Here is a 13,218-nt window from a genome sequence, read left to right as displayed (position 1 = left end):
TGAATATTGTAGTAGATAAAAAAATTAATAAACAGTAGAATTGTAAATAAAACTTTGAATTTTGTAAATATGATGATGAAAATTTTCTCAAAAAATTCTTTCTTATTTAATTTTAATTTAGAAATTTTCAAAACTAAATATTAGGTATATATTTAAACGGTACACGGCTGTTACTTTGCACACAACTTAAAGGAGGTACAATGAACAATTCTTCGGTTTAATTTTTTTAATACAACGTACAGAATTTAAATAATCTGAGTACAAAATATTGTGATTTAACTGTCACTTGCCGCTGATGAAAGGAACGAGTTCAACAGTTTGCCGCTAGAGCTCCGGTTAGTTCCGAGTTTACTCACTAGATGCCTCGAATATCGCAGGAGTTCAGGCGGGAATATTATCGCTTTGAAACAGTCAAAACACAACACTAGTATCAGCAATAGTAAGTGGACGTGTATTTGAAATGAAGCACAGCAGGAAATGGAAAGAAGCCCATCGACGCCAACTTGAGTAAGTATTTTTATGTACTTATTCTACATTGTAATCACATATTGTATTTTTTTTTTCCCGGAAAAGTAATTCCAGTCCATTCATATGTATATATTTATGTTATATATATTTATATTATTAGCCGTTTTATTGGTTTAGAGTTTAAAGAATTTATTAATTTATAACTAGCGGTAATTTTTTTTTTTAAATAATTACATTACCCTTTTCTTGTACATACTGTGTTGGTGTTAAAATCAATGGCATTATATTAAAAATTCCTTTCGCCCGTATATTTTGTAGTATTTATTTATTTGATAAAGGTTTGAGATAGTATTTCGAATTTTTATAAAAAATTAAGACGTATATATTATATAGCGTAGTTACTCAAACAATGATTTTTTTTTGTTATTTCACCCATTGCAGTGATGCTTGGTTATATAAAAATTTAAAAATATGAATATTCTTTTAATGTGATACATGTTTCCTAGTAACTGCAACACCTCAAATTAAATAACAAATTGATATAGCAATGAAAGAGATTGTGTTTATTCAATATTTCCCCATAGTTTTTTGCTATAGCGAAAATTAAGGATAACTCTGCAATGATTGGGTGTATCTAAAATTGTTTCAGACAAAATTTTTTGATAACGTTTATAAGATTTACAAACAGTTAGAACATATTCGATGGTGTGCCTACTAAGGGAGCAATGATTTTTTTATTGTCAATTCCTGTTTAACCCCTGCAAAAATGGTTCGTCTAATCAAAAATTGTTTCCGACAAAAGATTTAGTTAAAAAATTACAAGGTTTTTGAAGAATTATAACGGATTCGATAGTATGCATAATAAGAGAGTTACGATTTTTTTGGTCCGAAACACTTTAATTTTTACACCCCTTGCAGTTATGGTTGGTCGTATCAAAAACTTATTCAGACAAAAGTTCTTCCTATTTTTTCCTTTAAGCTTTATGTTCACACGGATGCGATATGCATCATATTATGGAAGTTGTTGCGATTTTTCTGTTAAAAAAAACCTTCCCCATTTCTACCCCTATGGACTGATTTTGTCCATTGACGAACTCGATCGAGATTTTCCATTACTTGATTTTATGTATCAGTTTGGAATTGATGTGCGAAAAATTACGGCAGTTATCGTGTTCATAAAATTGTGATATATATATATATATACATACATATACATATCACTTTAGAACTGATGATGGTTATGGGTTTCTTGGACTATGAAACGTAAAACTACATAAAATCTTTCAGGAAGTCGCACCGCTGGTACGTTTAAATTCTATATTTTTTTTAATGATTTTTCCTTACGTATTTGAAATTTTCTAAAGAAAGTAATGTAAGGAATAAGAATTAGATACAAAATGCACGTTTTATATGCCATAAAAAAACATTGGTGTGCTAAAACAAAATGAATGCAAACAAAACAAATATCGTAGCAGGACTGTATTTGATACGGGGGAGTTTAGACTAGGAAATCAAATTTGTATAAATGAGTGCATACGTATTAGTCCGCGGCAATTATTATATAGTTATAGATGGTTTTCATGCATTCTACGCGGCACAAACATATTATGAATTTTTAAACTTAAGTACTTACTTAAAAATTCCATTTGAGTTGTAACTGTTCGTTCTAACCTGGGAAATACAACCTAAATGACAAGACAAATCATATTACATGTCGTACATCGTTCCATTAAGTCAAAGTTTATAGTATATTCCTATAACAAATGCGTATATAAAATACAGTATATAATGCACTCAAAACAAGCAGGCCATTTAGAAAAATTTTATTTTCTGTTGACAGTTTACGTGCACAAAAACATAACATTTAATCGTCTCTGGCACGTTATGAGATTAAGTTTATTTTAGATACTTCCTCTTTCGAAAAAAACAAACAAACAATTTCGTCACATACTGTTTTTTTCTTCTGATTCCAGCAATCCTTCAACTCATTGTCTTACAGAATACCAACATTTCATTACAAGTTTTTCGCTGAAATGGCCCATTATTAAATTAAATCTTGACTAATTTTATAAAAAAAATATTTAACCATAATCACGATGATATCCGTGTATGTAAACAGTTACGTAACACTACAAATGTGAAAATGTACCCACACACAAACGAAATTTCGTTTTGTAGCATAAAGATTAATACAGTAGATAAATATTTTTCAAGTTTAGTTTTGTAATATTTACTTTTTATTTCCGAAGGTACAACTACTGTTTGCAAAAATAATGAAAAAAAATTAAGTACTATTAAAGAGCATCTACAGGTTTAAAATTTGCCAAATGTAATACTATATGAATTCTGAGCAACATATTAAGTTATTGACAACATCTTTTATAGTTACGTAAAATTCAGTAACATGCTAAAGGTGGTTCAGAATAGAATTCAAAATTCCAAAGACAGTTTAAGCATTTTTAAATACAAATGCGTAATTAATCACATAAAAAACATGTTAGACATTTTACCGTGCCACCTATTGGTCGAAACTTATGCTATAATGTGTAGTAAATAAATCAAAATTTCCGCAAAAATTGCTATAAGTGCACCCAGAAAAAACCTTAAACAATTCGAGAATAAAATCAACAAACAAAAACCACTTAACTCAGAAATATTTTAAAAAATATTACAGATGAAAATAGACAACAGAGAGATTAATGATTAATGGACTAAATCTAGGCAAACAGCAGATGAATCACAAAAAAAAGAAGGGGGGGGGACAGGCTATTTTTAATTAAATAGTTTCCTTTAAATAAATTTTTAATAAATCTTAAACTAGCAAACTTAATGAATATTAAAGCAAAGGCAAATTAAAATTCTTTAACTACTCTAATGAATTATATTATTTCACTTAGGCTTGCAACATTAGCGAGAAAAAAGAAGAAGCTGGGGTTGACACAGAACCCTCTGCCTGCTGGTGATGGTCCTGCAACACCAACCTTGCCAGAGAGCCCAGGCGGTGAAAGTTCGGTCCCCACAGTGCCAGATGTAACCACCATGGCGTCTTCAGTGGCGGCGTGTACATCACGCAACACTGATGACAGTACACATACTCTGTCCGATGACTATCAAGGGTAAGCTTTACACTTACATATCTTGTTTGTGATATGACAGGTAAATTTAGAATTCATGTGATAATACTCATATGAATAAAAATTATTGTATGGGCTATGTTTCTTAAAAGGGAATAACTCTTCTAGGAATGATGACCTTCCTCCGCTGATAGTGGTTTACGAGCCTCCATTGCCACAGACAGATCCGGGACTCAGTATGTTAGAGGGTCGAATGATGGTTGACGTTCGTCACTTCATGGTGCAATGCCGTCTTCTGGAGAGACACAGGTAAAAATTGTTTTATGTAAAATTGAGTTATTTAGATTTTTTTCCACTACTGTTTACCGCCTTCTGAACGTTTAACCGGCTGGAAGGTTGAAAATTCTTCTACAAACTTATTGACTTCATTAGTTAGTAAGTAAATAGGATAGATATGTAACAATACCGATTTAAATTAATAAATGTTGAAAATAAAAGGAAAATATATTTGAGCCATATTGACGAGGAGAGATAAATAGCCAATGTAATCACAGCTAACGCATATATCGAGTGAACTGTGGTGGAGCTACTTACTAACGTAGTAAGCCTTTATTCGATAAGAGGTTAAACACTATAGTGGAAAAAAAATTGCACACCATATAAAATTTTCATCGGGGAAAGATGGACTTTTGCCCCAACAAACAAAAAAAATAATTACTATGCTAAAAAATTACAGGGTTCCATTTTTATCGTATAGTTTTACACTAAGCAATGCAAAGTTGAATTGCAGTACGAACAATATTATGTTTTTCTTTTAATTTCATACCTTTGGCAGCCGCGCAAAGGAACCCCCTGCGCGCCGAGCGGACCAGCCGCCTACGGCCACTTCCTCCCGTAATTATTTAGTTATGTATATAACGATACAAAAATAAGGGCCAATCTCTCGATGCTGTCGTTCAACAATGGATTTTTCACTACCCAAGCATTTATTGTATCACTAACCCCTAGCAGTTACACATTTTCGTTAGTTATACAAGTTCGTTAGAAACACAATTACAAGGCAGTGGCGATTCTTTTTTTTTTTTTTTTTTTTTTTTTTTGCTTTTGGGGTCTGTAAAATTTTGTTTGTAAACAAATATTGGCCAGAAAGAATTATATATTTTTCAATTTAACTTCCGCTACATTATTTGCAACTATAAATGATCATAGAAACATAAGTTCCACGTGCGCGCACACACAACAAGTGAAATGAGGAGTTTTAGCAAATAAACATTGAGGTAATTTTCCAAAATACAATTTTAAAGACCTTTATACTGTGTTCTTACATTTGCAGTTAGATTTATTTAAATTCTTTGGCAAATGTTACAATTTAAAAACTTTGTTTAAGTATGTCCAGTTATTTTTTTAGGTAATTTTATTTGTTACAAGAAACCGAAGACCTTGCTGAAGTAAAATTATTATGTATAGAAATTGTGTTTAAATGGGTGTGTAATACTTAGATGAAATTGATACAGAATTATATGAAATAAAATTCTATTGTTTTACCAGCCTTTGAGCTTTCTGGCTGACGTGAAATTGTTATAATTAAACTTAGGGCCTAAATTTAGAATTGCTCGAATATGCAAAAAGTAATTCACTCGCTCACACAATGGCCTATACAAATTCCAACCCACTGTCAAAAGGGCTGGAAACTTTAAATTTGGGTCGCAGCCTCAATGATGAAAGTGGGAAAAGTACCAATTTTTATTTTCTAATTACTAAAAAAATAAAATTAAAAAGTAGGCACGCACCTTTAAAATCGGTGTATACCTTCTTTCGGAAGAACGTTGTTGCAGAAATTTTTTAAGAAACATAGTAAAAGGAACAAGATAAATATATTTTTTAATAATTTAAAAACGTAATATTCTAATTGTGCATATTCTTGTTACTTATAAGAAGATAGCATCATAACATTTGCACGCTTGGCTTACGACAGTTGGACGTGCCAACGTGTCTGCCGATATGGCGATAGTACCTATCTGTTCTACGAGTAAGTAACATTTTAATACCTCAACGTAAATATCCAATTTATTTTTTATTAATTTTTTATTATTAATTTTTTGGAGGTGAAGACGATGACGATCGAAATAGTGTTTTACTATACCATGATGTGTAAGAGGGCAAATGCGCGAATAAATGTGGCCATGGCCATATGGCTTCTTGCAGCACAGTGAAATGCAAATGAAAATTGTATCCTTTTCTTGAACAACATTTCAGACTTACATTAAAATAGCATAATTTTTAAGCATGTAAAATGTATATCTGTTCGAGCCATGTCACAATTATTTTTTTATTTAATTGTGACATGCACATCAACAGTTTGGGAAAACTGTAGTGGTGTGCGTGTTATTATATTGATAAGTACAAAGATAAAGAAGCTTCTGTTCATATTCAAAAATTAGCGAACCTACTGGCATGTAAGTTTATCTCTTTCATTTTATTCTGTTCACATGTCACTCGACAGAGCTCAGGAGCTGCTAAGATTATTGTGTATGGTGAAACGAGGTAACACCCGTACTGATAACTTGACCACCTTACCTCAGTGCACTTCAACGTACATTTACGTATATATAGAATAATCTTTTATCACAAAGAGTCGAGCATATCTTTCAGGATTCACTGCAAGCTATTTATGTTCGATTTTAACGACAGTAGTTTGGATGTATGCAATATTATGCTGTTAGAGCAGTTGTATGAAATTAATAAAATCACAACCTAACAGCTTGAGTACCAATGTATAGCAATAGTTATAGCTAAATTGCCGATGCTAGTAAAAAATTGTCTTGTTTATTGTGTGAAAGCCAAACGGGTAACAAATGTTTTTGGGAGATGTTACCAGAAATTATTATTATGTTGGTTTTACAGGTGTCCCATTTCATCTTCAGGAACATATTTTCTGGAAAGTGTCAACAGGTACGGTCTGCTGACAAATTTTAAATTTAAGTGCACTCACTGCAATCAAGAGCAGCAGTTCAAATCTGAGCCTGTGGAATGCCTTCCAGTGGGAAGAAAAAGAAAATGCAAAATCGATACCAACTTAGATATCAACGATAAGATTGTTTGGGGCGCAATTTCGGTTGGTCTAGGCTACGGACCATTGTATGAACTATTGTCACTAATTGATATGCATCCTATGAGCCCGGGTTGCTTTTCTTATCACGAGAACAGAATCGGAGAGCACTGGAAGGCAATGTTGCAGAAGGAAATGGAAGATGCTGCACTGGAAGAGTTCTCTATGGCGAAAGATGATGGACGCATCTGTATGGTTGGAAATGAGGAATATGCTTGGACCATAGGAATTTTGGATGGAGGTTGGAGCCAAAGATCCTATGGTCATAGGTATTCTGCTAAGTCTGGATGTGCTATAATAATTGGCTTCTACACTAAGAAATTGTTATTCCTTGGTGTGAGAAACAAATATTGTACCGCATGCATTCGGAGCGAACGGATGGAAAAGGAACCCACGCCTCACCTGTGTTTCCGGAACTGGACTGATTCTTCCACTGCAATGGAGGCAGACATTATAGTGGAAGGTTTCCGGTTCTGTGAAGCCAAGTACAAACTTCAATTTAAGAAGTTTGTTGGTGATGGGGATTCAAGTGTGCATGCAGCCATAGTTGCAAATGTTTCGTACGGAAGAGATGTTGAAAAGATTGAATGTGCTAACCATGTCGTGAAGAATCTCAAAAAGAATCTTTATGCCATAGCCAAGGGCATCCATATGCGGCATCTCAGCCAGTCGAAAATCAAAGCCCTCTGTCGCTGTGCAAGAGGTTGTATCAGCAACTGTGGGGGTGATGCTATGCTACTTCAATCAACACTTCTAAATGTGCCCAACCATGTGTTTGGAGACCATAAGTTATGCAATTTAGATGTGTGTGAGAGAGCTGGTAAAACAGCAAATCCCTGCAGTTATGACGCATTGCCTCGTGAATTGATTGTGGGAATCAAACAAGCTTTTGACCGAGTGAGAGCAAAGTCACAAGCACTTGTAATGGATCTCACAACCAACCAAGCAGAAATGTACATGTCATTAGTTGCAAGGATGGCTGGCGGTAAGCAGATAAACCGTTCACAGCAGGGGTCTTACAGCCGTAGGGCTACTGCTGCTGGTTTGTCTTTCCAACTTCGCTACAAATGGCATGGACAAACTATGAAGGCGATCACAGGTCACAGCCCTGGAGTGACTGTGAAGCGATTAATGGCAAAAAGACAGAAACAGCAGGCGAACTGTAGGCGAAGGTTGGATATGAATCCGCATGTACCACGGAAATCGGAATCATTTAAACCACAGGGTGATAAGAGCTATGGTCCTCATGCAACTCAGCCTCCAGCTTCTGGTCTTGAACTAGAAATTCTGACTGAGTCTGTGATGAGAAGCATAGAGCTTACAGTGCAAGAAAGGAATGATCTGGAGGTGCAGACACGAGATCAAGGAAGCAGTCAGTTGTGGATGAAGGAGCGGAGAAAACGAGTCACTGCTTCCTTTTTCGGACGTGTCTGTAAAATGAGGGAAAATACTTCGTGTAAAGTGACAGTGGAAGCGATTGTGTACAGTCGTGTATTGGAGAATGCTGCCACAATACATGGTCTAGCAAACGAGCGCATAGCTGTCGCTTTATACGAAGAACAAACAGGCCATACTGTTAAACAATGTGGTCTCTTCGTTGACCTTCAGCATTGCTTTCTTGCAGCTTCTCCTGATAGTTTAGTTGATGAAGATGGTTTGGTGGAGGTGAAATGTCCATACTCTGCAAGGGAACTTAACCCTTTAGATGCAGCAATGCAGCTGAAAACGTTCTTTTGCAGAGTTGTCGACGGCGAGCTTTGCTTGAATCGCTCTCACAATTACTACTATCAAGTGCAAGGGCAATTACACATCACACGAAGAAAGTGGTGTGATTTTGTCGTTTGGACAACGAAAGGCATTTCAATAGAAAGAATTGTGAGAGATGATTGTTTCTGGCTTGAGAAAATGGAGTCAAAATTGTTGCGATTTTTTAACAACTGCTTGTTGCCAGAGCTTGCTGATCCATGTCGTCCCAGGGGACAACCGATTCGTGAACCAGAATATATTATACAGGCACAAGAAAGTCGTTCAAAGAAACGCAAAATTTCAGATGTGTGAATTTTGAGAGACAGAAATTGTGTGGCTGACGAGAACTCTTTTTTTTAATTTGATACAGTGATGCTTTATATCTGATAAAGAAATTCTAATTATTGTTTACTTCTCATGCTTGTACAAATTGAACAGTACTGTAAATGTATTTGATGACATAAGCAATAGTAAGTTATTAGCTGATATTGAATACAAACATTTTTTTTTCATGACTACAAAAAATAAGGTTCTCTGGTTGGCGAGTGATTATATTATACTAATGTCAAAAAGATGTTATCGGGAAAAAATAAATGAAGTTATTTTATACCACTGATTCACTACCCATAAAATCAAACTGTAACGTCTTTGCAACTAGTATCTCATACAAGAAATATATAACATATTCGTGCTTCATTTTGTATAAAAATAAAACACATATATAATATCGGGAGACAGCCTTGAAAATCGTGCATATCACCAACATGGCCAATCAGACTCACAGTCATGTTTACGATAGCAAGACAGCTAGCAAACCAGTTCAGTTTATATGCAGCTTAACTGAAAAATTTATTCAATATTTTCGGGGTGGTTTTACGCTCAAAATTAATACAAAACCAAATCAGCAATCCTTGTATTATCATTTATAATACTACAAAATATCTTCCATTTCCTTCGAATTGTATTGAGCACTAAAATATTGATTTACTTTTGGCCCAGATTTTATTCGACGATACTCTGTAGAGTTTAGCTTGTTTGCATTCTTTATTTATTAGGTTTAAATCATGGCCAAATTTATTGAAGTGTAACACAAATTATATATTTGTGTGTGCCTGGTTAGGAATTTGTATGATGTACTTACTAGAAAAACTATGTCATATCAGTGTAATAGTTGTACCCTTACAAGCGTTGAATATTTATGAAACATTTTATTTCTTTTGTTTTTAAAGCCGCAGACTTGTATTTTATTTATTGCATTTAGACAACAACATGCGTCCGTGTTTTCTACATTGCACGCTCTGTAATATTTTGAATGTTATAGTAATTTTTGCTTTTTAAAATCTGTGATTTATGTGCAGTAGAATGATTTGTAATTTATGATTATTTCTTTTCATATTTTTAATGAGCCATTTGCTAATATTATATACACTTCTCCATTTATTATAATAAACACATATTCCATTATTGGAATTATTTCAGAATGGGAATCACAAGACTACAAAAACTATTCTCCTGCATAAGAAAGGTGATAATACCAGTAAAGAAAATTATCGTCCGAGAGCAATTACGTCTTATATTTAGGGACACCTGTATTTCGCTAATACATTTCGTGTCAAGGTATTTAACAAAACACTGTAGATTTTTCTTGTAATTATTGGCTGTGGTCGGTGAAGGCTGTTTTCCCGCACTTGACGGGGCCAATGAGGACGTAGTTACCGTACTGCTGCACGCCCGCAATTCGCCAAACCTCTAAGAAAAAAAAGCTACAGTTATGTGTGAAATAGCCTGACACGAGATGTATTCACGAAATACAGGTGTCCTTAATTATATCGAAAAATATTTGAACATTGTATGATAATTTTAAGTATGAAAAGTACAAAATACTTTCAAATTTAATACATGGTTTTACATCAACTCTAAGCACTAAAACCCATACTGCTTATTATCTACAAAATAAATCTATACACGGCAACTGATTATGAATCAGTTGAGTTTTTTTTATAAAGCATCTAAGGCCTTGATTGTATAAATATATTGTTGGATAAATTAACTAAACTAGGAATACTATAAAATGCACAAAAATAGAAGAGTTTGATCTCAATGACATAAAGCATAATTTATCTATTTAGCACAGCCTGTATAATTGCTTCCCCATTGTCAAGACTAAAATTAAAAAAACTGCGAAAGAAGCAGTATAAAATATCTATCTCATTATCTTTGCGGGTGACTCAAATATCATACAAACAAAACGAAACGCAAGAAAGCATATTTTAAACACTGTAAATAACTTAGATTTTAAATAAAAGGATAATAATCAGTCTGTAAAATTTAGTTTTAACGATGAGTTGTAAACAGAACATCAAACATATATCATAGGTGTTACTGCGAACAGAGAACTCTCACAAACAATACAATTCCTTTCTGCGCAACCTGCAAGCTCCGGTACCTTCTGTAAAAAAATATATATAAATGTAAAACTTTTCCGGAAGTCGTACCATGGTAATGACTAAAATATGTAGCCTTACTTCTAAATCTAATTATCTAGAGAACAAATTGTATTACATTATTTTCATGATTTAAACGGTAGCAAAATTAACACCTACATACGAACAGAAGTTTGCTCTTTTATTCATTTTTTTAGTTACGTGATAATTTTTTTGAGTTATAAAGAAATCCAACTTAAACAGTAAAAAAGAAAGGCTTTTAATGAAAAAACCTACTCAGTCATTATAGATAACTGTTCAAACCATTTAAGATTCATCCTGTTACATAAATTTTTATATTCATATACATCTAATGTATACACATATCAGAAAAAAGGCAATAAATTCATATTAACTTCATTATCAAACTATAATAAAACACAAAATACACTTGCAGAGAACCACCAAATATATTGCGTAAGTGTTTCTGCAATGAGTTAAACTTTAAAATTGACTTTATTATTTCAAAAAAATAATTTAAAACTCCAAGCAAATGTAAGAACACGTCTTCTAGATATAATGTAAGATTATAATGCCGTGTCCGAATTCGCCTGAAGAATATACTTGTAGATACTTTGGAAGTGACTTTGCAAGACTGTCAGAAATGGACGTGAAGTATGTATGCTATGCAATACGCAAGTAAATGAGTCTGTGTAATTCTCGCGTACTTGAAGTTGAAAATACTTCTTCATTTGAAATATTTTTGGTCATATTTTATATATCATTTAAATAATTTAAGAGGACGTAAAATAAATATAATTTATTTTGTATTTTACTGGTATCTATAAATAAATTGACAAAATTAATTTATGTATATGGATGTTTAAAACGAAGTTTCAACAAACACATGTACATATTTAGCCTACAGATCGTTACTACAAAACAAAAGTACAATAATAATGTATGTTGCCGTAAATTCACGTGACAGCGATGAAGTGTTAAAAAAAAAAGGACTAATTTCACATGCGTTTAAAAATAAAATCTAAACATCCTTTTCGGCTGGCTAAACATTGAACTTATCCGGATTCGTTAAAGGCAAGTGAAGTACGTAAGGTTGCAAACATGTAACTGCATTACTTTCTGATTAATTTTAATAAAATTATGCATATATCCAAAAAATGTTCAGTTAAAATTAGTATTGTATTGTATTGTATTTTATTTTATTGTATTGGTGTTTGTATCTGGGTATATTTTTATTGTGTGTTTAAGATTTATTGACTTTTGTGCCTCATGTACTTTTGGTGAAAAATGAAAATGTAATTATGTATTATTATCAGGGCCCAAAGCAAAACTATTTGTTCGTTGGCCGAAAATGAAATGTAGTTATACTTGTATATCTAAGAAAAATATTTGTATTTTGTATGAATGTAAGTATTTTATTATGTAAATTTTTATTACTTACAAATATTTCGTACTCATAATATCTAGTTTCCATTTGTCTTAAGACATAATAAAATGATATACTAAGCAAAAAATGTTTATTGGTTCGCAATTTTTCATTGTTACAATATTTTAAAATGAAAAATTTGCTATTCAGCAATATCAACTTCTAAAACGTGAGTAAAAATTATCATTAAATTATATCAATGGAATATTTATTGCATTAGTATTCCTTGCTCCTAATCACTTACTCTGGTTGATTACCTTCCTTATAACCTCAGTGATCTCGTAATTTATGTACACCTTTTTCCCACTAAGACGATTCAGGTGCAGATTCTGGAGCAGTGTTTTTTTTTTATGTACGGATGTGCCAATAAATCCATCAGTTTGGTGGTGGTGTTGGGGGGGGGGATAATACTACTCTTAAAATATCACTTTATCTGTATGCACGATAAAATATCCTTGGTTAGCTCCCTCCGAAATATTCTTATACAACCTATGACGTGTAGCCTACTCCTTAGATATTTTAAAACACGTTTGATTGCGTAGAGAAGGCGATTCTTCGAGTATGTGGCCCTTTCATAATTAAATTATTATTATTATTATTAGTTACAACTGATGTTTATTTCGAGCCTCTTTGACATCCAGTTCATACATAAAAAACGAACTACCAGTGATGCTTGACGTCACCAGTAGGGATAGCGTGAAGGAGCTCCTCATTTCGCCAGACGCGACTGGCATACACAAGTATTTATATTGCAATAATAAATTACTAAATGATAGTTTTAATTTTCGAAAATATGATTATATTTTTTACAAGAAGTACGAATGCCAGGACATTTACTAATAACGTTTTTAAACATCACATATAAAAAAAAAAGTGTAATCAAAAGCCACAGGTCAGCTAAAAAAGCAAACAAAAACTTTTTTCTAGCTCTAGCCTCATGTATACATACAT

The 13,218-nt window shown here is 33.0% G+C and overlaps 1 protein-coding gene across 1 annotated transcript; it reads left to right on the top strand.

The window, feature by feature from the left end:
- The first annotated feature begins 1,670 nt into the window (after positions 1-1,670).
- Positions 1,671-12,463, top strand: LOC134530851 (uncharacterized). The gene is made up of 3 exons (XM_063366109.1): positions 1,671-3,584; positions 3,711-3,851; positions 6,447-12,463. Exons 1-3 carry the CDS (start codon positions 3,343-3,345, stop codon positions 8,707-8,709), a joined length of 2,646 nt encoding a protein of 881 aa, XP_063222179.1. The 5' UTR covers positions 1,671-3,342; the 3' UTR covers positions 8,710-12,463.
- The last annotated feature ends 755 nt before the right edge of the window (positions 12,464-13,218 follow it).

The sequence above is a fragment of the Bacillus rossius genome, chromosome 3 (assembly GCF_032445375.1).
Source record: "Bacillus rossius redtenbacheri isolate Brsri chromosome 3, Brsri_v3, whole genome shotgun sequence".
NCBI classification, from domain to species: domain Eukaryota; kingdom Metazoa; phylum Arthropoda; class Insecta; order Phasmatodea; family Bacillidae; genus Bacillus; species Bacillus rossius.
This window is presented reverse-complemented; position numbering and strand designations above follow the sequence as displayed.